This window comes from Anastrepha obliqua, chromosome 1 (assembly GCF_027943255.1).
Source record: "Anastrepha obliqua isolate idAnaObli1 chromosome 1, idAnaObli1_1.0, whole genome shotgun sequence".
In the NCBI taxonomy this organism is placed as follows: Eukaryota; Metazoa; Arthropoda; class Insecta; order Diptera; family Tephritidae; genus Anastrepha; species Anastrepha obliqua.
The window spans coordinates 160,403,663-160,428,493 of record NC_072892.1 but is presented as its reverse complement, the minus strand read 5'-3'; the positions used below and the strand labels follow the sequence as shown (position 1 = coordinate 160,428,493).

The 24,831-nt window shown below is 35.1% G+C and overlaps 1 protein-coding gene across 2 annotated transcripts in view; it reads right to left on the bottom strand.

The window, feature by feature from the left end:
• The window catches only part of LOC129239162 (arf-GAP with coiled-coil, ANK repeat and PH domain-containing protein 2), a 39,629-nt gene that overhangs the window by 3,263 nt on the left and 11,535 nt on the right, over nt 1-24,831 (bottom strand). The window contains exons 2-9 of one of the 2 annotated variants that reach the window (XM_054874498.1): nt 18,806-18,922; nt 18,601-18,694; nt 18,185-18,349; nt 17,924-18,067; nt 17,524-17,819; nt 3,475-3,612; nt 3,225-3,377; nt 2,226-3,153 (exon numbers count right to left, since the gene is read on the bottom strand). In XM_054874498.1, coding sequence (XP_054730473.1) covers nt 2,226-3,153; nt 3,225-3,377; nt 3,475-3,612; nt 17,524-17,819; nt 17,924-18,067; nt 18,185-18,349; nt 18,601-18,694; nt 18,806-18,922 — 2,035 coding nt within the window. The remainder of the gene's footprint in view (nt 1-2,225; nt 3,154-3,224; nt 3,378-3,474; nt 3,613-17,523; nt 17,820-17,923; nt 18,068-18,184; nt 18,350-18,600; nt 18,695-18,805; nt 18,923-24,831) is intronic. The other variant, XM_054874506.1, reaches the window with a different exon arrangement.

Genomic DNA, 24,831 nt, shown 5'->3' with positions numbered 1-24,831 from the left:
AAATCGTGCCTGATCGAAGAATTTTTTCAAAAATTTCGATTTTTTTAAACAATTAATTGTCGGGGTTTCTCTCGAAAATCTGAAAAATATTTCCTGAGGCCGCCATATTGTTAATTTTGAAAACAAAAACAAAAAAAGCCTCGATCAGGCACAAGATTATCTATTAATAAAACTAATTCCTCATTTAACTTCTCTCCGCAAGGGACTTCTGGAGAAAAGGGCTCCACAAATAACTTTTACAATTATTAATTTTTTTTAAATCCTGCTAAAGTCAAGTCGAAACATGCTGTTTCGACAGGTAGGGTCCAGAGGGAGAGGGATGTTAGATGAGTGAGTTTAGAGGGGCATGTGAAAAGGTGGTTAATTTCGTGCGGGGTGCCTTCACATGCAGGACATATCGCACCCTAAATACAAAAGGGTCACAACTCAAAATTTTCCACACTCGAGCTTGACTTGTTTACAGTAGCACAGAAAACAAACTATGTGACATATCACGCTGAAATTTGCCATGTAAGCTTATAACAGTCTTACCAAAAAACAAAAAATTTATTTTTGCCATATGTCATCCGCGGACTGTTTTATTGATAACGTCTCGTTCATATTTGAGCAGAAGTACATTTTGAGTTGTGACCCTTTTGTATTTAGGGTGCGATATGTTTGATATGTCGGGGCCAATTCTGGATAAATAGGAGCTTAGTGTCAGTGTTACGCGGGTCTCACGGAAAAGCTGGAGCTCTTCATCTGCTGTAGGTGGTGGTTGGACTCCCATTACGGTATTCGGTGGTCGGGAGCTTAAGCAGGTGGTGATGGTCTCCCGATCTGTCTAAACACTGTCTGGTCCAGTAGGTGTCTGTGCGTTTTGTCCTGGATCTCGTCGGCGTAATTGAGGAGGTGTCTCCTGACGTGCCTGAGAGGCGGCTCTGGCTCAAGCAGGTGTCTGCAAGGGTGAAACCTGGGTAACACCCAAGCAGAAACTATTTGCTGAGCAGTTTGCTCTGCTCCACTACTGGGAGCATTTGTGCCTCGTTATGCAGATGTTGAAGAGGGCACATCAGGAGGCAAACCGTCACTGTCTGAATAACAGTGTTTTGGCAAGTTTGGAGCTTTACCCACTGTGTGTCACTAGTTCCAGGCGACCATACAGGCGCAGCATAGTTTAAAACCGGCCGACCTATTGCCTTAAATGTCGATGGCAACATTTCTTTGTCTTTGCCCCAAGTGATATCGGCAAGCGATTTGAGATTTTGTTGCGATTTTGGACTTTAGTGGCAATTGCGGTTTTGTGTGCGCGGAGTAGGAGAGTAAACTGCCGAAGGTGGCTCCCAAGATTTTGCGGTTGTTAACAGTCGGAATTGGTGTGCCATCCACTTTTACCTTAAGTTGCAGTTTGACCTCTTTTGTCCAGGTGGTGAAGAGGACCGCCGTGGACTTCGTGAGGGAAAGCTGTAGATTCCTTGCAGTGAAGAAGCGAGAAAGGCAAGCGAGGTAGTCGTTTACCTTGGCACACAGACTATCAATGTCATTGCCCGACGTGAAACGCTTAAGAGCTCTATAATATGAGAAGTTAGAATTTCTCTTGGGATTTGAACTTCAGAGCTTACTTAGATTCGCAAAGGACCCATACTTATTAGAAGAAGTCTACTAAAAGCAACGTAATGATCAAGTTCCATCGGGTACCACTTAGGACCACTAGGGCTATGTGATGGCTTTTAGTCAGCCAGATCAACCTAACCTAACCTAAAACTACTTCTTAACAAATAATGAATTTTTATTTTTTAGCCACTAATTTCCATCTCATATACATATTTAATTTTAGTTTAACATCAATTTTTGGTACTTAATCGACCGATTTGATTTCCATTGGCTGGCGCGTTTCTTAGGTTCAGTAACGGCAGCACTCTACCGGCCATAGAAACCTCGAGGATTGACTCTGAATTATGATTCCGATTAAGTAATGAAAAAAAAAACCGAATATGGATGATAATTTCGAACTAAATTAGCTTGAAACAGAATTTTGACAACAAACAAGTGGTTGTCTAATAGTTTAAAATATGTACACATAAATAATCGACTAATATATTTAATAACCTAGACAGATGGTGGCGTTAGTCGGCATTACCGGCGCAGTTAATTATGATTAAAATTGAATGCAGTCGTTAATCCCGATTAACGCCGACTGTCGCCGACCTGTCTAGGCTATAAGTTTCTCATTTCTCATTACTCACCGACAACACTGCCTGATGTAAATATGTGCGATTGTGATCGTTTGGATTCTTCCAGTGTTTGTTGGCGCCCAACGCATACGCCATACACATGACGGGTAAATTATGCACCGCAGCCGCTTTGTACAACATGAGATTCGCATCGAGTTTGGAGAAGGGCACCTCATCTAATATTTCCGGTTCGATTTCGCCATCAGTCGACTCTTGATCCGAACCCAATATGGCTGGTGTTTCGTCAGATTCCAGCGCCAAATCATCACCGATTAGCATTAAATCCTCTCGTGAAATGCTCAACGATAGTGAAGGAAGATTTATCGACTCATCATCGTCGTCAGACTTCGAACTGGAACGATGTCGATCACGATGACGACGACGGCGATATTTCTTGACCGCCCACTTTCGTGCACCCAACGATAGTGTTGTCGTCTTACTCAGACTACGCGATTCATCAGCATCACCAACACCTAGCACACTAATACCGTTGCCGCAAACACCAACGCCGACACCTCCGCCTCCACCACTGTCAATGGATAGCACCTCCGCCGTTTCGCTAGAGAGCAACTCTTGCGGTTTCGGCATGGCACACACGAAACGTTTCTCCACATATTTCGCTTTAATCCACGCTTCACGCACACTGATATCGCAATTCTCCGTGGCTGCCTTCAATTCGCAACTCTCGCCTATGCGCGCCTCGTAAATGCGATTAACCACATTGTTGCCCAATTCCATCATCACTTTCACGTTCTCCGTCTCCCAGGCGTCAAGTGTGAGCGAACGTACCTTGCTGTAGTGCACGCCCAAACTGCGATGTACACCGGAGCATTCAATGCACAGTGTAATGCCCAGATTGATGGAAGCCCAGCGCGGATCTGAGCCGCGACAATCGCAACATTGTGAATTACCAGGAATTTTAAGGAATTGCTCCCAGTGACTAAAGGAAAGAGAATTGCAAGAATTAGCATGTGATTTTTAGAGGTTTCTTCGGTATATTTCGGGACGTACATTTTTCGCTTGGCATTGAATGCGTTCGTTGCCAAGGACGACTGTGGTCTGGAATGTTGACTGTCGTGCTGTATAGCAGCGCCTATGCTCTTTTGCAACGCCGTAATCCATAGCGATAGCATATCCGCAGAGTCTGCTTGTAAAATGTGCGACCTAGGAGAGTAGTGAATCATTTCATTGTTATTATTTTTTTTTAATATAATTAAATTTCTAACTATTAACTTGTTTTGAATGCCTTTTTGCTACTCACTTTGTTGGTGAAATTACTTCAAAACAGAATCGTCGATCGCCATCGTTAACCGGACGCACTGTGCAGATGCGTAAATCCTCCTCCATAACGGAGAATGAATCCTCATTACTGCGTTTTCTGCAATTCGAATCCAAATCACTTCAGCGATTTTTACAAACACAACATAAATTGGCAAATATGTGTAGGTAGAGTAGGTGGTAGTAGTAGTAGTAGTAGTAGTAGTAGGTGGGTATGTACGAGAGTAGTAGAGGTATGGCATGGCACATGACACAACCACAACAACAACACAAACATAAAATAAACGTAAAAATTAGGACGCATACTCGAGTAGAGATGAAAAAGCGAATTGAATACTAATCAAAATTAATACTAAACAGTAATTATATAATACTTTAAATCTAACTTAAGTGTACTAAAAATCTTGATTCATTTGAAAAAAAGTAAATACATAAATGACTAAATTAAAAAAAAAAAAACATGCAAATAAACTAAACTAAAAGTGCACTAAAAGATGACATTTGGTTGGGTTCAAAGAAACTACCAGAAATAGAAAATAATCAATACTTAAAAAAAATCAACCAAAAAGAGTCGACAAAAAAATATAACCAAAAATAATAATAATAATATAAAAACAGCAACAAAAAAATCAAAAATCAACAAAAAATCAAAAAACAGCAAAAAACCGAAAATCAACAGAAAAAATCAAAAACTAACAACACAAAATAAAAAATCAACAACAAAAAAAATTAAATTAGCAAAGAAAAAATCTACAACCAACAACAAAAAGATAAAAAATTAACTAACAAAAATCTAAAATCAATCAAAAAATTCAAAAATCAACAATAACAAAAATTAAACATTAACAAACAGAAATCTTAAATCAACAACAAAAAATCAATCATTAACAACAACAACAAAAAAATTAACTAACAAAAGTTTAAAATCAACATAAAAAAATAAAAAAACTAACAAACTAAAATCTAAACTCAATAAAAGAACCAAACACAAAAAACCTAAAATTAGCAAAAAAAAAAAAATAACTAACAAAAATCTAAAATCAACAAAAAAATCAAAACTTAACAACAACAAGAAACAAAAACTTAAGTAACAAAAATCTTAAATCAACAGAAAAATCAAAAATCAACAAAAGAACCAAAAACAAAAAACCTAAAATTAGCAAAAAAAAAAATTAACTAACAAAAATCTAAAATCAACAAAACAAAATTAAAACCAAAAAACCTAACAAAAAAATTATATTAACAAAACAAATAAAAAGTTAAAAAAATCTAAAATCAACAAAAGAATAAAAAATCCACAACAAAAAATAAAAAAATTAACTAACAAAAGTCTAAAATCAACAACAAAAAAATTAAAACTTCACAACAACAAACAAAAATTTACTAACAAAAGTCTAACTAAAATCAACAACAAAAAATTTAAAATTAACAATCAAAAATCGTAAATCAACAAAAAAACTTAAAACTAATTAAAAGAAATAAAAAATTAACGAACAAAATAAAAAATTAACAACAAAAAAAACATTAAAAAATATTTACGAACAAAAAACTAAAATCAACAACAAAAAAAATTAAAAATTAACAAAAAAAAATTAAAATCAACAAAAATCAAAAACAAAAAAAATTAACAAACAAAAATCTAAAACTAACAAAAAAATCAAAACTCAACAAAGAAATAAAAAATTAACAAAAAAAAAGAAAAAGAAAAACCTAAAATCAACAAAATAAATAAAAACATCAAAAATAAACACAAAAAAAACCTAAAATGAACAAAAGATCAAAAACCAGACCATCGACATTGATTTTTCTTTTAGATGTTGCCAATGAAATTACAAAAAAAAAATTATTTTTTGTTTTCTCAAAAATAATGATTAATTTTTTTGCCTTTAATAATACTTTTCAGTAGGGCATTTCGCAATAAGGGGATATGGTCTGGCATCAAGGCATTTGTAAATTATGAAGGTAATATTTGAAATGTACCATAGAATTTGTTCCGTCATGGTAATTTGCAAATGCCAGTAATAGCCTAGACAGACGGTGGCGTTAATCGGGATTAACGACTAAATTCGGAATTATCTTAGGAATTAAGTGCAAGTAAAGGCGAATTGCGTACTGATATGGTGGCGACTTCCCAAAACAGTGTACTTTATATTTCGCGATTTAGGAAAGTCTGAAGTCAGGTCCCTTCCCAATACAAAACATTTTATTCAACAAACGAATGAAAACGAAGTGCCGCGTGTTAAACTGTAAAAGCACAAATGCAATCTCGGTCGATTCTGGATAGGTAGGAGTTTAGTCTGCTACATTATCCTGACCGCAATTGGGCCAAAGTTACACGGGTTCTTATGTTTGGGTGTTTCTATTGCTTTCGTCTATTCTTCCTCCTCACAAACAAGTAATTTCCTGAATGTTCTAAGTTTATTCATGGGCTCTGACGACACAGCGAATTCGGAAGGCGCAACCATGTTATTATACCATTCTTCAGTTCAACTAATGCGGATGGATATTAATTTAAGCGTAGGAGTATTTTCAATGGCAACATTGCCGAAAATGACAATTAATATCTATTGTGAATGAAAAATAGTGAAATTTTTAAAGAGAATAACAAGAAAGACACATTCTAAATTACAGTACATTAATTGTTTTGATATTTGGGAGCAGTTGGAGAAATTGCAATTTTAGATTTTTTTTAAGTAAATAATGCAGTTAATACCCGTCTTTATTGCCTTCGGTTCACATTTTATTGACAAAACTATCCAATAAACAAATCAGCTGTTAACTAATCCGCGTAACAACTGTCTGTCACACTACACCTTTAATCAGAATTAACTGCGCCGGTAATCCAGATTAACGCCGCCCGTCTGTCTAAGCTATAAGAGGGACGTTATTTGCACTTAATTGTTGTCATTGTTGTTGTAAAATCATAAAGCATTCTCCAAACATGTTTCAGACAAGTTTCTGAAGTGAGAGTACTGGACCGGATAAAAGCGGGTCGCTTCAGCCACACAGTAGAACAGACTGTCGGAGAAATGTACACTTGATTGAAGTAAAATGCCCATTTTTTTACTCAAGAATAATTTTCTTCACTCAAGAATAATTAATTTTTTTATTTAATTTTTTCAAACAAGAAATTTGATTGACATTTGATTATAATTTTTTGTACTAGAAATGTTTTTTAAAAACAACTTTTCTGGGTATTGAACTAAACAACCGGCCGCCGTAGCCGAAAATGTTGGTGCGTGACTATCATATGGAAATGCGTAGGTTCGAATCTCCAGTCATGAAACACCAAATGATAGAAAAAGCTTCTCATGGCAATGGTTGTACGGGTTAGGCTAAGGCCATTATGCACTGCGACTAGATTGATCTATTGTGCGCCCCTAATTACTTAATCTATACTAATATTATAAAGAGGAAAACTTTGTTTGTTTGTTTGTTTGTTTGTTTGTAACGAATAGGCTCAAAAACTACTGGACCGATTTTAAAAATTCTTTCACCATTCGAAAACTACATTATCCACGAGTAACATGGATTACATTTTATTTTGGAAAAAAATAGGGTTCCGTAAGATATTTGGATTTTTAGGACACAAACTGAAAAAAATCTTATATATAAAATAAAGTCAACTTTTTGTGTGTGTTCGCTAACCGGGCGTGTCTGCACCGACTTAAACCAAACTTACACACATTGTTAAGAAGGTATTGAAGATGGTTTCCGTATAGTTTGGATACATATTGGTGGATAGGGCTCGAGATATAGGTCAAAACGTGGACCCGGGTAACCTTCGGATGTGTATGTACAATATGGGTATCAAATTGAAGCTGTTGGTGAATGCTTTAGTTCAGAGTATTTCCATCCGCTCCGTGACTAGGGTCTCGAGATAGAGACCAAAACGTGGACCCTAGAATGTGTTTGTACAATATGGATATCAAATTGAAGCTGTTGGTGAATGCTTTAGTACAGAGTATTTTTCATGCCGCTCCGTGACTGGGATCTCGAGATATAGGTCAAAACGTGGACCCGGGTAACCTTTGGTTGTGTATGTACAATATGGGTATCAAATAAAAGCTGTTGATAAGTGCTTTAATACGGGGTAATTTTCATACCTATTGATGACTAGGGTCTGGAAATATATGCCAAAAAGTGGACCCGCCGTGTCTTTGCACCGAATTAAACCAAACTTACACACATTGTTAAGGAGGTATTGAAGATGGTTTTCGTATAGTTTGGATATCTATTGGTGGATAGGGCTCGAGATATAGGTCAAAACGTGGACCCGGGTAACCTTCGGATGTGTATGTACAATATGGGTATCAAATGGAAGCTGTTGGTGAATGCTTTAGTTCAGAGTATTTCCATCCGCTCCGTGACTAGGGTCTCGAGATAGAGACCAAAACGTGGACCCTAGAATGTGTTTGTACAATATGGATATCAAATTGAAGCTGTTGGTGAATGCTTTAGTACAGAGTATTTTTCATGCCGCTCCGTGACTGGGGTCTCGAGATATAGGTCAAAACGTGGACCCGGATAACCTTTGGTTGTGTATGTACAATATGGGTATCAAACGGAAGCTGTTGAAAAGTGCTTTAATACGGGGTAATTTTCATACCTATTGATGACTAGGGTCTCGAAATATATGCCAAAACGTGGACCCGCCGTGTCTTTGCACCGAATTAAATCAAACTTACACACATTGTTAAGTAAGTATTGAAAATGGGTTTCGTAAAGTTTGGTTGTAATTCGGAGCAGTGGCAACGGGTACAGCGTTCTTTTCAGCCAGCCATAATGTTGCTTACTTTTTTAACGCTTGGGGCGGAACTGAACTGTCAAATTGACAGTGTGAGTTACAATGTGTCAATATTTCTTTCTGATTTGGATGCCATAAGGAAAAAACGTAAGTGCAACATGTAAAAATTGTTTGTGAATTTTTTTGGAGTGGATTTTGGAACAGTGAATAATTTCTTACGAAATTTGAGAATTTAATGTGAAATCCGAATGAAATTATGTGTTCGTGGTAAAAACAATTTTTTTCGTTTTTTTTTTTTTTTTGAAAAATATAAATGGATAATGGTTAAAAAAGCTCCAATGCTTAATAAAACATATAAATTGAAACGAAAAATGCATGGATGATCAGGAAAAAAGACGATTGTTTATTCATATGCGTTGATTTGAAATTTAAAAACAATCTTCCTTTTTCCTGATTTTCAATTTACATTTTATATTTAGTCAAAAACAAAGCGCTTGAATAAAGAATAAAGAAATAAATAATATGAAAACCATATATTTTCTGTTCTAAACCATATCTATTCTATTTTAGTGTGCCCAGCGAAGGGGGCCGGGTTTGCTAGTTATAAATATTTAGTATACCGAGGAATCGAACCAGCTTCTTAGGAGGGAGCAATTGCAGGTCTTCCTACTATTGTAGGTACGAGCCCAGGATTCTGTGTCCTAATGTCTCACAGTTGGTGATTCAGAGTTCCATAGACTCCTCTTCATCACAGCAGAACCTGCATGATCTTGTACCAGATAACCCTATTGTGTTAAAATGTTTAATACAGGCAAAGTGACCTGTAAGTGCTCCACAGAGTAATCTGAGATTTTATCTTGGGTTAGAGCAGATTTTGCTCTGTTGGCTTTGAAGTTGAACAACTTTTTGGAGTGATTAAGGCCGCTTGTGTCGTTCCAGTGTTCCCTGATTTTAGTTTGGATCTATTTTTTTTGGTTTCTTCTTTTATATTATTTTTGTTAAAGCCGAAAAATTTTTGAATTATGGCCTAATCTCTTAAAAAAATCGGCTTGGTCCAGCCGAGAGTTGTTCAATGTAATTATTATTTCATAGCTGTTGTTGTCGCTATTTTACGCTATGATAATGAAATAAAATGTTGAAAGAAATCATTTAGCGGTTTTGTTTGGCTATACAGCCCAGTATCCCGATCAATTCCTACAGAAACGACTCGGATCATTTTTATGGGTGTTGACAGCACTGAAATATAACTTCGGTTTTGGTAGTAGTAATAAAAATGCCTAATAGCGTATAACACTGTGGTACAAAAAAAAAAGTTGCGAAAAAACTTTGGATCGGACATGGTGAGGGTTGTAGCTTATGAAAAACTGAAAAGAATGGTATAGGAGAAATTTCCAATACACCCCCAAAATCTCATTTTATGGCCATAAAACCGTTTTTCAGTAGGTTGATGTGAAGAATCACTCCTAACTTCGCCAATTTCCATCCGATTTCGAATTTGCTTTTTTAGTTCGAAAGAACAAAAACAAGCCTTTTTGACAGTGTGTTAACATTTTTTCTGAAATGACAACTGACGAGACTGTAGACGGAAGTATTTGGAATTTTTTTATTTTTTCTCTATTTTTTGAACTTTGGCATAATTTTTACGATATTATCCGATATTGAGGATTTTTTTTAGTACCCTACTGTGTTAGTAAATTTAATTTTGCGTCAAATGAGCTATATTTGACTGTAACTGAATTAAAATTAGTAGAGTTGTGCAAGTTTTAAGATTTTTTGTTTTTTTTTTTACTAATTTGGAATGTTGGTATAGCTTACGCTAAATGGGAATAAGGACGTGTTTTGATGCGTTATTATAGATACGTAATATTTATTGGAGTGTATATGTATACATAAGAGTACACTGTACTGCATACAACAGAACTGGTTAGAACTTACGAAAATATCTGACATATTATAGCACATTTTTTTTTTCAATAGAAATATGAAAAAGCTCTCAAGTGTACCAAAGTTCACACTGTACATTGATTAACAAAAGAAGTTTGTTATTATAAGTTAACCTTATAAAAACGTCAAAGTTTTATTGTTTGTTTCATTGAAATTCATAAGATATAAATCAAAACGTTGCCAGAAAAGTCAAATTTCTCAATATTCTCCGATGATATGGCATCATCAGCCTTATCATAAACCAGATGATTGTTATTTTTGTAAAACGGACGTAAACGGTCATCATTATAAAACTCGAAAGCACATAAAATATGCTGATGTTGCAACTCTTAAGAACCCCGTAGTCTTGGACGATATGATTGACTCAACTGGAGGTCATGAACTGAAGGAAGTTCAACTCATTGCTGATGATGATCAAACTGATAACAATAAACCTGATGATGAAGAGTACTTTCCGTCTGGTTCTAAGTTTTCAGAACGAGACATTGTATCAAATTCAGATTTTCAGGATCTTTCTCGTGATTTACATACTTCTATCGGGAAGACAATCTGAAACGCTCGCTTCTCGATTTAAGCAATGGAATTTAGTTGATGACGACTTCAGATGAATGATGATGATCGAATTTCTTACAGAGAAGTATTTAAAACTGATGAAGAAATGACAAATGTACCGTACCATACTAAACTCCAAAGGGCCGTTTCCAATGCATTTTTAAGTTTGGAACCAGTACCGTTGTGTACTGCACCGCACCATAGCGTACAGTGCTGCACTGCACAATACTCCAATAAATATTATGCGTTTATAATGACACTTGTTATTATTTTCATGCTTCGAAACGCATACCAAATCTCGTAGTAAAAAAAAAGAAAAAATCTTAAAACCCACACAACTCTATTAATTTTAATTCAATTACAGTCAAATATAGCTCATTCGACGCAAAATTAAATTTACTAACACAGTAGGGTACTAAAAAAAATCCTCAATATCGGATAATATCGTAAAAATTATGTCAAAGTCGAAAAAATAGAGAAAAAATAAAAAAATTCCAAATACTTCCGCCTACAGTCTCGTCAGTTGTCATTTCAGAAAAAATGTTAACACACTGTCAAAAAGGCTTGTTTTTGTTCTTTCGAACTAAAAAAGCAAATTCGAAATCGGATGGAAATTGGTGAAGTTAGGAGGGATTGTTCATATCAACCTACTGAAAAACGGTTTTATGGCCATAAAATGAGATTTTGGGGGTGTATTGGAAATTTCTCCTATACCATTCTTTTCAGTTTTTCATAAGCTACAACCCTCACCATGTCCGATCCAAAGTTTTTTTGCAACTTTTTTTTTTGTACCACAGTGTAATTAAAGTTTTTTGTAAAAACTTCATTTAATATGAACTTTATTTTTAAAGTAAAATCTTTTCTAATTTACTTCAGTGTAACCTCTCCTAACGGGTACTTCTATTAGCCGGACACCTCCTTTGAGTGGAAAAATCTTATGTAAAGTTACCCTCTTTTGAGTGGACACCTCTCTTGGACGGACAAAAACTGGTTGACGGTCAGTGTCCACTCAAGAGATGTATCACTGTACAAGGTGGCGCAAAATTAATCACTCTATCGGAAGATTTATACTTTTTGCAAATGACGGCGTAAGTCAATCATGTTTGACATTTGTGAATTGGACAACTGCAGTATACAAACAGGCAGGGAATGGCGGGCATAAATGCCCAAAATAAGATTTCCATCACTCAAAATAGTTTTTGTCTTTTATTTACTAAAAAGATTACTTAAAAACAAATAACACAGAGAAATCTTTAAGGTGCTATCTGAGCAGTATCCCCTGTTTCTAGCACCTAAAGACGACGTTTGACGGATATTTTCTTTACCGATGGGTACAAGAATTAAATAGGGCCGGAGCCGGATGGGTCTTAAACGGTAGTAATAAGTATCACTGTGCTACGGGGGAAATGGCAACTGTTTCCCAAACGGAAGTTTTTGCCATCCTGAAACAGATTGGAGTTTTCAGTGACAAGTCAAGCTACCTGCAAGACAGAACAGGCTTTTACTTGTATGGGTTCCAGGACACTCCGGAAACGAAATTTCCGATGAATTGGCCAACCGTGGATCAGCGGTTCCCCCACAAGGGCCAGAGCCAATAATCGGAATCAGTTCCGCAGGAATCATGAATTGGATCAGCGATTATGTAGGCAATTCACATAAAGAACGATGGTCCGGTCTAGAACGTTGCAGAACTGCAAAGTGCTTTGTGACAGAAAACTGTCAAACTTTCTACTAACAAACGTTCGGTTGATGGCCGGTATCATTACAGGACACAACTCATGGGATCAGCATATGACCACCATTGGAATCATTGAGGACCCAATGTGCTTGTCGTGCTTGGAGGAGGCGGATATCACTGAGCACTTTCTCTGTGAGTGTCTTGCCTTTGCTAGAGCACGGCTACGAGTTTTGGGTTCCGATGTCGTGAGAATGAGTAATATCCGTTTTCTAAAACTTGAGGATATTTACAGATTTAGAAAAGAATCTGGAAAATTCTCACATGACTAACTACCTCTGTCTCCGTTTCTGCCTCTATTCTTTCCTATCTCTTTCACTGATACTCTTTCCTTTCCCTTTCGACAAATTCAAATTTCAATTTCAAAAATAAAATTTCATTGATTTTGATTAATTGATTGATAAAATTTAAAATGATTAATTTTGCGCCACCTTGTACATGCATGCATTTTCTGCCAAACTAACGCCGCAAAATCAAACGAACAGAACGGATTATAAATTGAACCAGATCTATAGCAGGATCACATCGTTGTTGTTGTATTGACGTGCAAAAATTTTATCCTGATTTATTGATCATTGGAACACAGCTAATATTTATGAGCAAAATCATTATGATTATTTATGAAAAAAAAAAAAAAAAATGCAAACGTAAAAAATAATCATTGTCCTTGAAAAAAAATTTTAAATTTGAAAAAAAAATTTAAATTTCCCAAAATTTAAATACAAATCAAACCGCTCTGCTAAATTAAGCAACTGTTGCTTGAAATTTGAAAATTTCAACTGTTGCTTACTTTTCGCAACTTTTGAGCCACAGAAGTGTAAAAAGTATCGAGAGATATGCTAGTTGCCTTAATTTCTAATTCTACTTAAAAAAAAAAAACTTTTCTTTGCCACCTAATGGATAAAAACTAACTGGCATGTTCTGCAAATAGTGCGATTTGACATCAGTGTGATTTACAATTTTTCCTCCTATTTCGGAGATTTCCTAACAAAAAGGCAAACATTTTGTACGAAATCGTAAATTATTTGCCTTTAGTAGCTTCCATGTGAAAATTTATTACTTTACTGCAAACATTCAAACATATGAGTTTGGGCAAAAAGAAATTCATAATTTTTGCCCAAACTTTGTAAAAATTGACAAAAATATAATAATTAAGAAAAAGTACATTAAAATTTCTAAACTTTTATTCAGAATTTTTAGTAACATTCTGTGTAAGCAATTTTATATCTCATGCATTAAATTATTAAATTTAAAATCATTATAAAGCATACTTTCACTCAACCTTGTTTTCGATATTATTAGGCTGAGGGAAAAAAGAAATTGTAGTTTAGACGTTAGTCCTTTTAAACGAGACCGGCTTGGAGTACGACGCCCAGGTATAAGCGGGTTAACCGTGTTTTTCTTGAAACTTTTTTTTTCCGAGTTGATGTCGGCAATTTCTCAAAAAGTACTGAACCAATTGATTTGAATTTTTTTTTTCTATTTTTTTTAAGAGCGAGAACGTGAAAAAAATCCTTTTTTTTTTGTTTTTCGAATAAACAGTTAAAATATATTACTTAGGAAAAAATTGTTTTTCTTGTAAATCTTCTACTCACCATAGCGACATATCTCCTGATGAATACGAGTAATCGACCGAATTTTTTTTATCAGACGTACAGCGTCGGACAAAACATATTGAACTCGTTCATACTTCAATGTAATTATATTTTCCTAACGTGAAATGCCATTTCAAATATAAATTAAATACCCAGAAATTAAGACGAACTCTTTATTTCTTGAATGCATAAAAAAACGTAACAAATATTTTACTTCATAAAATTATATGCGTAAAAAACAAAACATACCTTCTACTCAAATATGAACGAGGCGTTATCAATAAAACGGTCCGCGGATGACATATGGCAAAAATAAATTTTTTGTTTTTTGGTAGGACTGTTATAAGCTTACATGGCAAATTTCAGCGTGATATGTCACATAGTTTGTTTTCTGTGCTACTGTAAACAAGTCAAGCTCGAGTGTGTTCTTCGAATTTAACGATGGAAATTCAAGTTGAACAAAGAATTTGTTTGAAATTTTGTTATTCCAACAAAATTTCGGCTTCAGACGCCTTAAAAATGTTGCAGACAACCTATTGCGCGAGAACATTCGTCTTAAAAGGAAGGAATTGTGGGACAACAAGTCATGGTTCTTGCATCACGATAATGCACCAGCTCACACATCACGTCTTGTTCGCGATTATTTGAACAAAAATAATGTTAATATCATTCTGCAAGCACCGTATTCGCCTGATATGGCTCCATGTGACTTTTTCCTGTTTCCCAAGCTCAAGTTGCCGCTCCGTGGAAAACATTTTGAGACAATTGAAGTCATAAAAGAGAATTCGAAGAACACACTCGAGCTTGACTTGTTTACAGTAGCACAGAAAACAAACTATGTGACATATCACGATGAAATTTCCCATGTAAGCTTATAACAGTCCTACCAAAAAACAAAAAATTTATTTTTGCCATATGTCATCCGCGGACCGTTTTATTGATAACGTCTCGTTCATATTTGAGCAGAAGTATGCGATATTCAGAGCGACAAAACATATTGGAATAACAATAATTAACAAATATTTTATAGCATAACCATTATTTTTTATAACTTCACAACATCTTTTTGGCATGGAAGCTATTAGATTGTAGATAACGTCGAGTGGAGTATCCAACCAGGCTTATTTGACTTCAGCTTCAAATAGCTTCCTTTTGTTTCCGTTTACTCCTTGCCTGTCTATCCGCCTATTGAGTATTTCCCAACGATTCTCAATTGGATTGAGGTACGGAGATTGTGCTGGCCACTCGAGCACATTGATTTTTTCCGTGGCGATCCAATTTGCTACCAACTTCGAGGTGTGCTTTGGGTCGTTATCTTGTTGGAACGACCACGAAAGTGGCATATTCCACTCAGCATGGGGAAGCATCACGCTCTTTAGTATATTTTGGTGTACCTACCTATCCATAATTCCATCTATTAAATGGAGAGGTTCAACACCAAACCCAGAAAAACCACCCCACACCATAATACCACCTCCGCCATGCTTAACCGTATCTTTGCAGTATCGAGGATCTAAACATTTATTTTTTAGCCGGCGAACTCTTCTCATTCCGTCTGAGTATTTCAAGTTGAGTTTTGATTCATTAGAAAAAAGTATAGTGCTCCTTGATTTTTTCATTGCGAACTTTTGACAGATATCCTTTTGCGACAAACCGTGCTTGTGGTCGTTTATAATTAGTTTTTTCAATTGAACTGAATGTTTTTTCCCGCCATTAGCGCGTTTTTTTTAAATAAAAGTACAGAATTCTAGAATTTTCAATAGGAAACTGCTATTGACTCTTATTCCAACGCTCACATTGACCACAATAAAAAAAAATATCTTAGTACTCATGGCTTGTACAGTAGCAAAAAATTAACGGAATTTTGGTCGCCTACTACGATAAACTGAGACAAGTCCAATATGTTTTGTCGCACTGGATATTCGCACTTTTTTCGCATATAATGTAAGTCTTATCTTTGAAAATATTTTTTATGCTTTCATTTCTGTGATATTTTTTCTTATTTAAAATAATAAAGGGTTTTTCAATTGGCGCGGGTCGATTTTGGCGCCCTGTGGCAGCCATTTTGTTTTGGTGGCATCTGTCAAATCTTTTGTTTATTATTCAGTTGTTTATGCCAAATCATCATGGCAAGTTACACGATTGAACAGCACGTTCAAATGATAAAACTTTATTATCAAAATGAGTGTTCATTAACGCAAACGTTGCGCGCATTGCACCCATTTTTCGATAGACGTGGCGGCCTTTCAAAGTCGACTCTTCAACGTTTGGTGGCCAAATTTGAGACGACCGGGTCAGTAAACAATCAGCCAACACCCGTACGTTCAAGGAACGCAAGATCAGCCGAGAACATTGCCGCGGTCCGTGAAAGTGTACAGTAGAACCCGAGGCAGTCTATTCCTCGCCGTGCACAAGAACTTGGCCTTTCGCAGACTTCAACTTGGCGAATTTTGCGTCGGGACTTGGGCCTACACCCGTACAAGATCCAACTGACCCTCAGGAGACCTCAGGAGCTCAAAGTTGATGATCATAGACAACGCCGTTTGTTCGCTGACTGGGCTTCGAATCGTTTGGAAGAGAACCCCAGTTTTGGGCGAAAAATCATCTTCAGTGACGAGGCGCATTTTTGGATAAATGGCTGTGTTAACAAACAAAATTGCCGTATATGGGACGACACCAATCCACACGAGGTTCACCAGGTGATAATGCATCCTCAAAAAATAACCGTTTGGTGTGGATTTTGGGCCGGCGGCGTCATTGGTCCGTACTTTTTTGAAAACGACGTTGGTGAGGCGGTCACCGTCAACAGCGAGCGCTACACAACGATGATAACCAATTTCTTATGGCCCATATTGAACCATATGGACCTAGACGACACGTGGTTCCAGCAGGAAGGCGCTACGTGCCACACAGCAAACGCCACGATTGACATTCTCTACATCTACCCGCCCTTATTGAAAAACCCTTTATTTTCAAGAATAAAAAGAAATAGCTTCACTAATAGACAGCAGTCCAATATTTTTTGTCCGACACTGTACATGAGCAGCCCAATCAGTTACACCGGTGGCATGTGTTACGTCAGGGAAGGCATTTTTTTATTATTGTCAATAAAAAAAAAATATTATTATTATTATTTTTTTTTTGTTTTTTTTTTTTTTGTAAATAAAGAATTGATTTAATGAATAAAAACGATTTTCATTTAATTTGATACCCATTGCTTTTCTTCAATTTTCAACGCCTTCAATTTTCACATTTCTAGACCAGAAAGGTGCCTTAAATGTCAACGTGCCAACAAGCATGAACTTTAAATTGTTTAATCGCTACTTTACGAGCTATCGTTCACCACAGCCATCTACCGATAATGGATTTCTTTTTCCCCTAACTATAAACTTTCAAATCGCACCAATTTGCAGAACATCACTGTAACTCTCTACTTTCGATTTCATGCGCATTGCTTACCTATAGACTAGCTGATTGTTGCTCAAATAGAACCAGCGCCTGCACCACGTTTTGAATCCTTTCGATTTTTTCTTGAACAAATAACCTTCGATTTTATTTGATGTGCTATTCGTATTTGTATCACTAAAATTGTTCACACTCAGATGACGGTTTTGCATCGCTTTTTCCAATTGTTGATAGTCGCCACGCAAACAATTCAAGTCTTCTGTTATGTTTTTGAAGAATTCATCAAAATCGTTGCACAAATCGAAACCTTGATGATAGTAGGTAACGCAAGCCTGATAATAATCGACGAGCTGGTTAAAAAACACAAATTGAGAGGCGAAGATTGAAAATTTTCAATGCGATTTTTTAATAAATATTTAGCCAATATAATAAAGTGAAAATAATTTCGACTAACCGTTGATAAAATCGATGGAACTTTACGCGATTGTACCAAAGTTATATAATTAACATAATCTAATGCGGTATGTTGAAAGCATGATTTACTAGCTGACAAAATGTTAGCTGCCTCTTGTACTTCTTGTGGCCGGTTTTTGCTTGCCTGCAATGCAATCACAATATTTAGCACAAATACACTCACTCGTCTTACACAAACAATCAAGCGCAAGTGACTCACTCATCTTAAAGTCAATGCAGCAACAACAAGTTGATAGCTTACCTGCGCATTTTTTATGAGCGCATTGTCGTAACCCTCCGATACTTTAAGAAAGTGTCCTTTATAGTCCTTAACTTGATTGATGTCGTCCTTGACGAATACTTTAAGATTCTTCAGCACCGTGCGACTCGCTTGATCCAGCAAAATGGTATGAAACTTGTTCATTTCCTGTAAATGGAGATATGAGGCAAAATGTATGAGACAGCAGCATTATTACAATCGCGCCATTGTCTATGAGTAATGAATTGATGAATCGACAGCGATATCGAATTCGTGCACGCGAAATATGCGAACAACAATAGTAATTGTAGTGGTGACGAGTATGCGCGACGGTGTGCAAGTTGTGCTAGCCGAAGAAGGCGCATTTCATAGCCGGCATTGTGCGAAAATAAAATTAAAATGAAGTAAATTTAACGAACCTGAAAACAGTGTATCAGTTTGCCCAAAGCGTTGTGTGCGTTCTTATTATCAGCGAAATGCTGCTGCAAATCCCATAAGGACATGGCGAAGGCGCTGCAGTAAAAGGGAGCAGGGAAAAATCGAGTGATAACAATGTGAGTAATTGGAAACTGGCAAAAAATGGCATGCACGTAGAATTGTTTATGGGCCTGCACTGCATCTTACCTCTGATTCTTCACGTACTCCTTGCCCGAGTCCACGGCTACAGTGCAGTATTTGATTATTTTCTCAAGACGTTGCTCCAAGTGCTCAATATCAGTTTCTTCTTTGGAAATGAATTGTCTGAAAAAGAAAAAATAAAATAAATAAAAAAAACTATGAGTACAAGTACACTGAAGTGTTGTTAGTGGATGTGACGCTAATTTGGGTGAGTGGACTAAGAAAGCGCAAGCAAAACAAAAACAATATCGCAATGACAACAAATAAATACAAACAGTAATGGAAAACACTAACAAAGCGAAGAAAAGAGAGTGGAGAATATGCAAAAATGCTGTCAATACGATTATGAGCCAAAGGTTCAGTTAAGAGGAAAGGTGCCACTTGTTGTTGTGACTCAACACGCAGCAGTCAAAACAATCAAATGATTGGTTACGAAACTGGGTGTATTAAGAGTAAAAGTGAAATGGGGTATTTCTTTTTTGTTGTTTTTGTGCGCGTTTGTGGCCCCGCAGCTGGTTGTGTTCAATGTCGCTTCAAATATACTTTAAGATGTGCATACAGCTGTGGGCAAAATAATAGGAACAAGAAACTATGAAATTAACAAGTTTTAATAATTTTTTTATGGATTTTTTCTTGCAGTTTACAAGAAAACCTAATAATTGAAAGCTCCAAGGTTTGTAGAATATTCATAAAAAATTAACAATTAAAAGAAGAAAAAAAACAAAAAAAAAACATTAAAATTTCCAAGTTTTTATTGAGAATTTTTAAAATAATTCTGTGTAAACAATTGTATATCTCATTCAATACGCAAAAAAAAAATCAAAAAAGGCAGTCTACAAGAAAAACCAAATGATTGAGAGATACAAGCTTTGTATAAAATTCGTAAAAAGTTAACAATTGAAAAAACTTTAAAGTTTCCAAATTTTTATTGAGTGCTTTTTGCTAAGTTCTGTGTAAGCAATTTTATATCTCATTCAATGAACAACTAAATTTAAAATTGTTAAACCAAAGCCCCTTCCTTTTTTCAACTGTTAGATTATTTTCCTTCTTTCCCCCTCCTCTAAATGGTATCACCACGAACGAATTTTGAGAATTTGTCCAAGTGAGCCCCTTCGCAGCCATTTGTCAAATCCTAAAATTGTTACAAAGTAGAAGAAGTATACTTTAACTCTGCTTTGTTTGCGATATAATTAGGCTGGGGGAAAACGAAATGCATTATTTTTGCGCAACTGGTTTAAAACTGTCTATCTTTAGCTCCTGAGTGATGATCCGACTACAAAAATGCCGGCCAACTTCGACATTTTCTTTGACATAAAAAATAATGTATATGGAACAGCTGACTGCCAGTCCTTTTTCTATCTTCCATAGAACCAGTTTCTTGAAATTTTTCTATCAACCTTTGAATTGTCAACTCATTCGGAGGATTATTTCCACCAAACAATAACGAATTTTGCGATATGTTGTTCTTGAATATTAACCATTTCCATAATAAGCTTCAATAATTTTAACACGTTTTTCTATCGTCTAAAATTGCACATCTGACTACTGAATAAATGTCAAAGATGACACGAAAAAAGGCACCGTCTAGGAATTATTCACTACTGAAATCTAGACGTGGTTTTGAAAGCCCCTTTATTTATGCACCTTTGATTAGAATAGTGAATGAGTTCGACAAGATTTCAAGCTGATTGGCTTTTGAGTTCTCACCTTCTAAACAAACTTAAAAATAGTTGCAAAATATGTAGATATAATTGTTAGACACACTGTTAGTTCTATGTAGTCTGTAAGAAATTTTGAATTTATAGATTAAATAAAAACAAAAAAAAAAAATATTAATAATATATGTATAAAAATGGGTAAGAAACCTTGAATTTCTAGATTTAGTAAAAACAATAAAAAAATATTAATATAAAAAAGTGTAAGAAATCTACAATTTCTGGATTTACTAAAAGCAAAAGAGCAAAAATTAAATATTAACATAAAAAGTGTAAGAAACCTTGTATTTATTTTTTGTTTTTATTTACTAAAACCACAAAAACAAAAAAACAAACAAAAAAATATTGATATAAAAAATGTAAGAAACTTTGAGTTTAAGGATTTACTAAAAACAAAAAAAAAATATTCATATAAAAAAGTGTAAGAAACCTTGTATTTATGAATTTACTAAAAACAAAAAAAAAAAAGATTATAAAAATTGTAAGAAACCTGGAATTTCGGAATTTACTAAAAACACAAAAACAAAAAAAAATATATTGATATAAAAGAGGGTAAGAAACCTTTAATTCCTGGATTTACTAAAAACAAAAAACAAAAAAAATTTAATATAAAAAAGTGTAAGAAACCTTGAATTTGCGGATTAACTAAACAAACAAAACTATTCATATAAAAATGTGTAAGAAACCTTGTATTTATGAATTTACTAAAAACAAAAAAAAAATTTATAAAAATTGTAGGGTAAGAAAAGAGGGTAAGAAACCTTTAATTCCTGGATTTACTAAAAACAAAAAACAAAAAAAATTTAATATAAAAAAGTGTAAGAAATCTTGAATTTCTGGATTTACTAAAAACACAAAAAAATTTAATATAAAAAAGTGTAAGAAACCTCAAATTTCTAAATTGACTAAAAACAAAAAAAAAAAAATATTTGTATAAAAATTCAGTGGCTCAAAAATGATTTCCTAAATTTTTTTCGCCAGATATTCAGGCTTACTAACAGTGCTTTATATGAAAGAAAATTCTCAAAATTAAAAAAAAATCTAAACTGGCTATAAAAATGCATAGGAACAGTTTCTTAAAGATTCTAATTAAGAAGTAGAAAATTTTTAAATTTTTTTTAATTTTTAAATTTTTGTGCAAAATGTGGAGCTTTGAATTATATAGTTTTTGTTGTAAACTGCACTATTATTTTGTATGCACACAAAAGAAAAAAAGAAAATAAAGAAAAATTAAATATTAAAACTTGGCAATTCGTCACACTTCTATTATTATGAACGCAGGTGTACGTGCATATGTATCTATGTATACACTATACACATAATTTTTAATTGTATTCATACACATGTCGTAGGGTAAACAGTTCAGACATTATGAATATTTGTGTTTATAAAATTTTACTTTTTTCCACTTTATTTTTCATAATTAATTGGCTTTGCAGTATAGTGTTTTTTTGTTTGTTTTTTTTTTGTAATTCGAGATACATCCGTGTGGCGCATAGGAATGAGGTAATTATGGGAATGGTTAAGTTGAGATGGGAATTATATACAACTAATATGAGTAGAGAAGAGGATGCGTTATTTTGATATTTATTGCCACCAGTTTAAGTTGTCGTTGTATCTCAGTTCGTAAATAGAGTTACTTGATACTCCTAAAAAGCATCTGTCCAAAGTCTGGTTAAGCCCTTGAACATAATTTAATAAGGAGTTGATTTAAAAAACAAATATGTTGTTGTTTTAGCAGCACAAATTTCTCCATGGCTGAATAAATAATATAAATCCGGGTCGTTTCGGTAAGGTATAACCGATGTCGTGGGAAGGAAAAAAATATCTATATTTCAATATCCAGTTAATAACAATCTATCAGTTACCCTTCATGTGGGTGTAGCGAGGCTCACTTATGTCTGGAGACTCATTGTGACGCACTAGTTTGGGCTCAAGTTTACGCCTCTCAAAGTAGTGAAACCACTTAGCCTTTGCCTCTATAATAAACCATGAAATATTGTCGACGAATGCTGATTCTAAGACATTCAAGCAGACATCTAAGAAAGTAAGGGTTTAGATGGCGATGTGGCGTTCTTACAATAGCGTGAAAATGACAAAGAAAGTGTTCAACGCTTACCACTACCTCCTCGTTCCTACGGCTGCAAGAAAACTCATTAGAGGTAAACCCCATACGCTTCCCGAGTGTTTCCATTAGGCAGTGCCTGGTTATTATACAAACTATACTAATGAAAGGGCGGTCGTGACTGTCTTACACCATTCACTATAGCAAATCTTTCGCTTTATTTGTCTTCGAAACTGGACTGAGGCAACCATACATTTCTATTTATTTCTTTTTTTTTAATTTATGGTAGCAGTCATAATTTCTAAACCAGACGTAAAGTCTGTATATTACGAAATTTCATTATTCTTAAATTTGTAAAGTTACATTAATTATCTTCTTTTTTTACCGGCTTGAGCTCACTTTATGACGCAATACATTTTGTTGCGCCAGATAGAAGCACAGAATAGAAGCGGAATTTTGGCTCTGTTGATACTTTAGTGTTGTTCGCTGCAGCTTTCGTAACTAATAAAAAAGACTTCTTTACAAATTTATTGAAATACACTAAAGTTGTTTTATCGCTATTTTAAAAATAAATGGGTGCGTTATGATTTGGATTCGACCTTTGGCTGTTAAAAATGGAACGCTTACATTTGTTTGGTGGCTGAAAGATAAGAGAATTAAAGTGACGCTAAAAGAGCGCATTTCTATTTGAAAAGTACCTAGACAATAATTTATGCAATGCCCTTTTTTATTTTTGTTTAAAGTATTGTAATTTTCCTAATAGCGGTCGCTCCTCGGCAGGCAATGGCAAACCTCCGAGTGTATTCCTGCCATGAAAAAGCTCCTCATAAAAATATCTGCCGTTCGGAGTCGGCTTGAAACTGTAGGTCCCTCCATTTGTGGAACAACTTTAAGACGCACACCACAAATAGGAGGAGGAGCTCGGCCAAACACCTAACAGAAGTGTACGCGCCAATTATTTATTTTTTTTTTTATTGTAATTTTCCTAATATTTCATATATTACAATACTTTTGTGATACCTAAAAATTTGGAAAATTAATATTTATTTCAAAAAGAAATATTGACTTATTGACGTGAAATTTTTAACATCTGCTGATTGTTGATTCTATGTATAGAAAAGTTTAGTTGGCCATTATTTCGAAGACCTCTTCGTCGTATTTAAAAACAGAAAAGAAACTTTCCAGGCAGACAAAGAAAGAGGGAGAGAGAGAAAGAATAAATATCTAAATAAATTCACAACATTTGCATAGAATACAAATAGACAAAATTTACAAAAAACGGAGAAGGATCGACCGGTGTAGGTAAACGCCGGACACAAACCGTGGCAACAACGCGCACTACTCCGAGCGTTTATCACCCGCACAAACGCAGCGATTCCAGGACCGCAGCAACGGCACAAATTACCGCAAGGCAATACCAATAAATCCGACGCCGGAATGGATAGCACTTTATAGTACGCACCAGCACTAGCCAGGAAACGGAAATAAGCGCCAAAAAGTAGGCACCAAAACAAAACGCCAAAAAAATTGGGACCAAAAAAACGCCCCAAACAGTAGGCACCAAGTAAATATAACGCCATAAAGTAAACACCAAAAATACATTTCCCACAAGTTTGCACCAACAAACAAGTGCCAGAAAGTAGGCAGTATTATTTCTCACTAGAAATTAGCAACCACAAGGAAAAACTCAGAAAAAATAGTGTAAAGTGTATCTAAGATATTATATATATAACGTATAGCTCTCTCTCTCCTTTTCCTCTACGTTATATCTTTTTTCTCTTTCGCGGAACGAAAATGCCTAAAACGTTGCATAGCCTTGAAATTTTACTCTCCATTCTCGCTCGTCCATCGACGACGCCCAAGAAGTTTCACTTAAAAAAAAATTATAAATATATTGGAAGTCTCACAAAACGTCCCCTTCTCAACGTAGAGTGTGGAGAAAGGTGGTCCAATCGTTTCGTAGTTTTAATTAATACTTATGGAAAAGGTCAGTTCCGCACTATGCTCCGACTAGCAGCGATAATATCTATGTACAGAGAGAAGTTTTTTATAGTACTCCTTCAGTTCTTCTTAAAGAAAACAGAAATGAAAAAGGTTCTAAACAAACTCTTGCTTTTGTCAGTTGCAAATTTTTGTGTTGATAAGTAACTACCCGGCAGCCCATGTTCTGATAAATTTGAAATGCTACAGCTGAACCTAAGACTATGGCTACCTACTCGTGAGAGTCACGTAACTTTGGCTCAATTACGTTC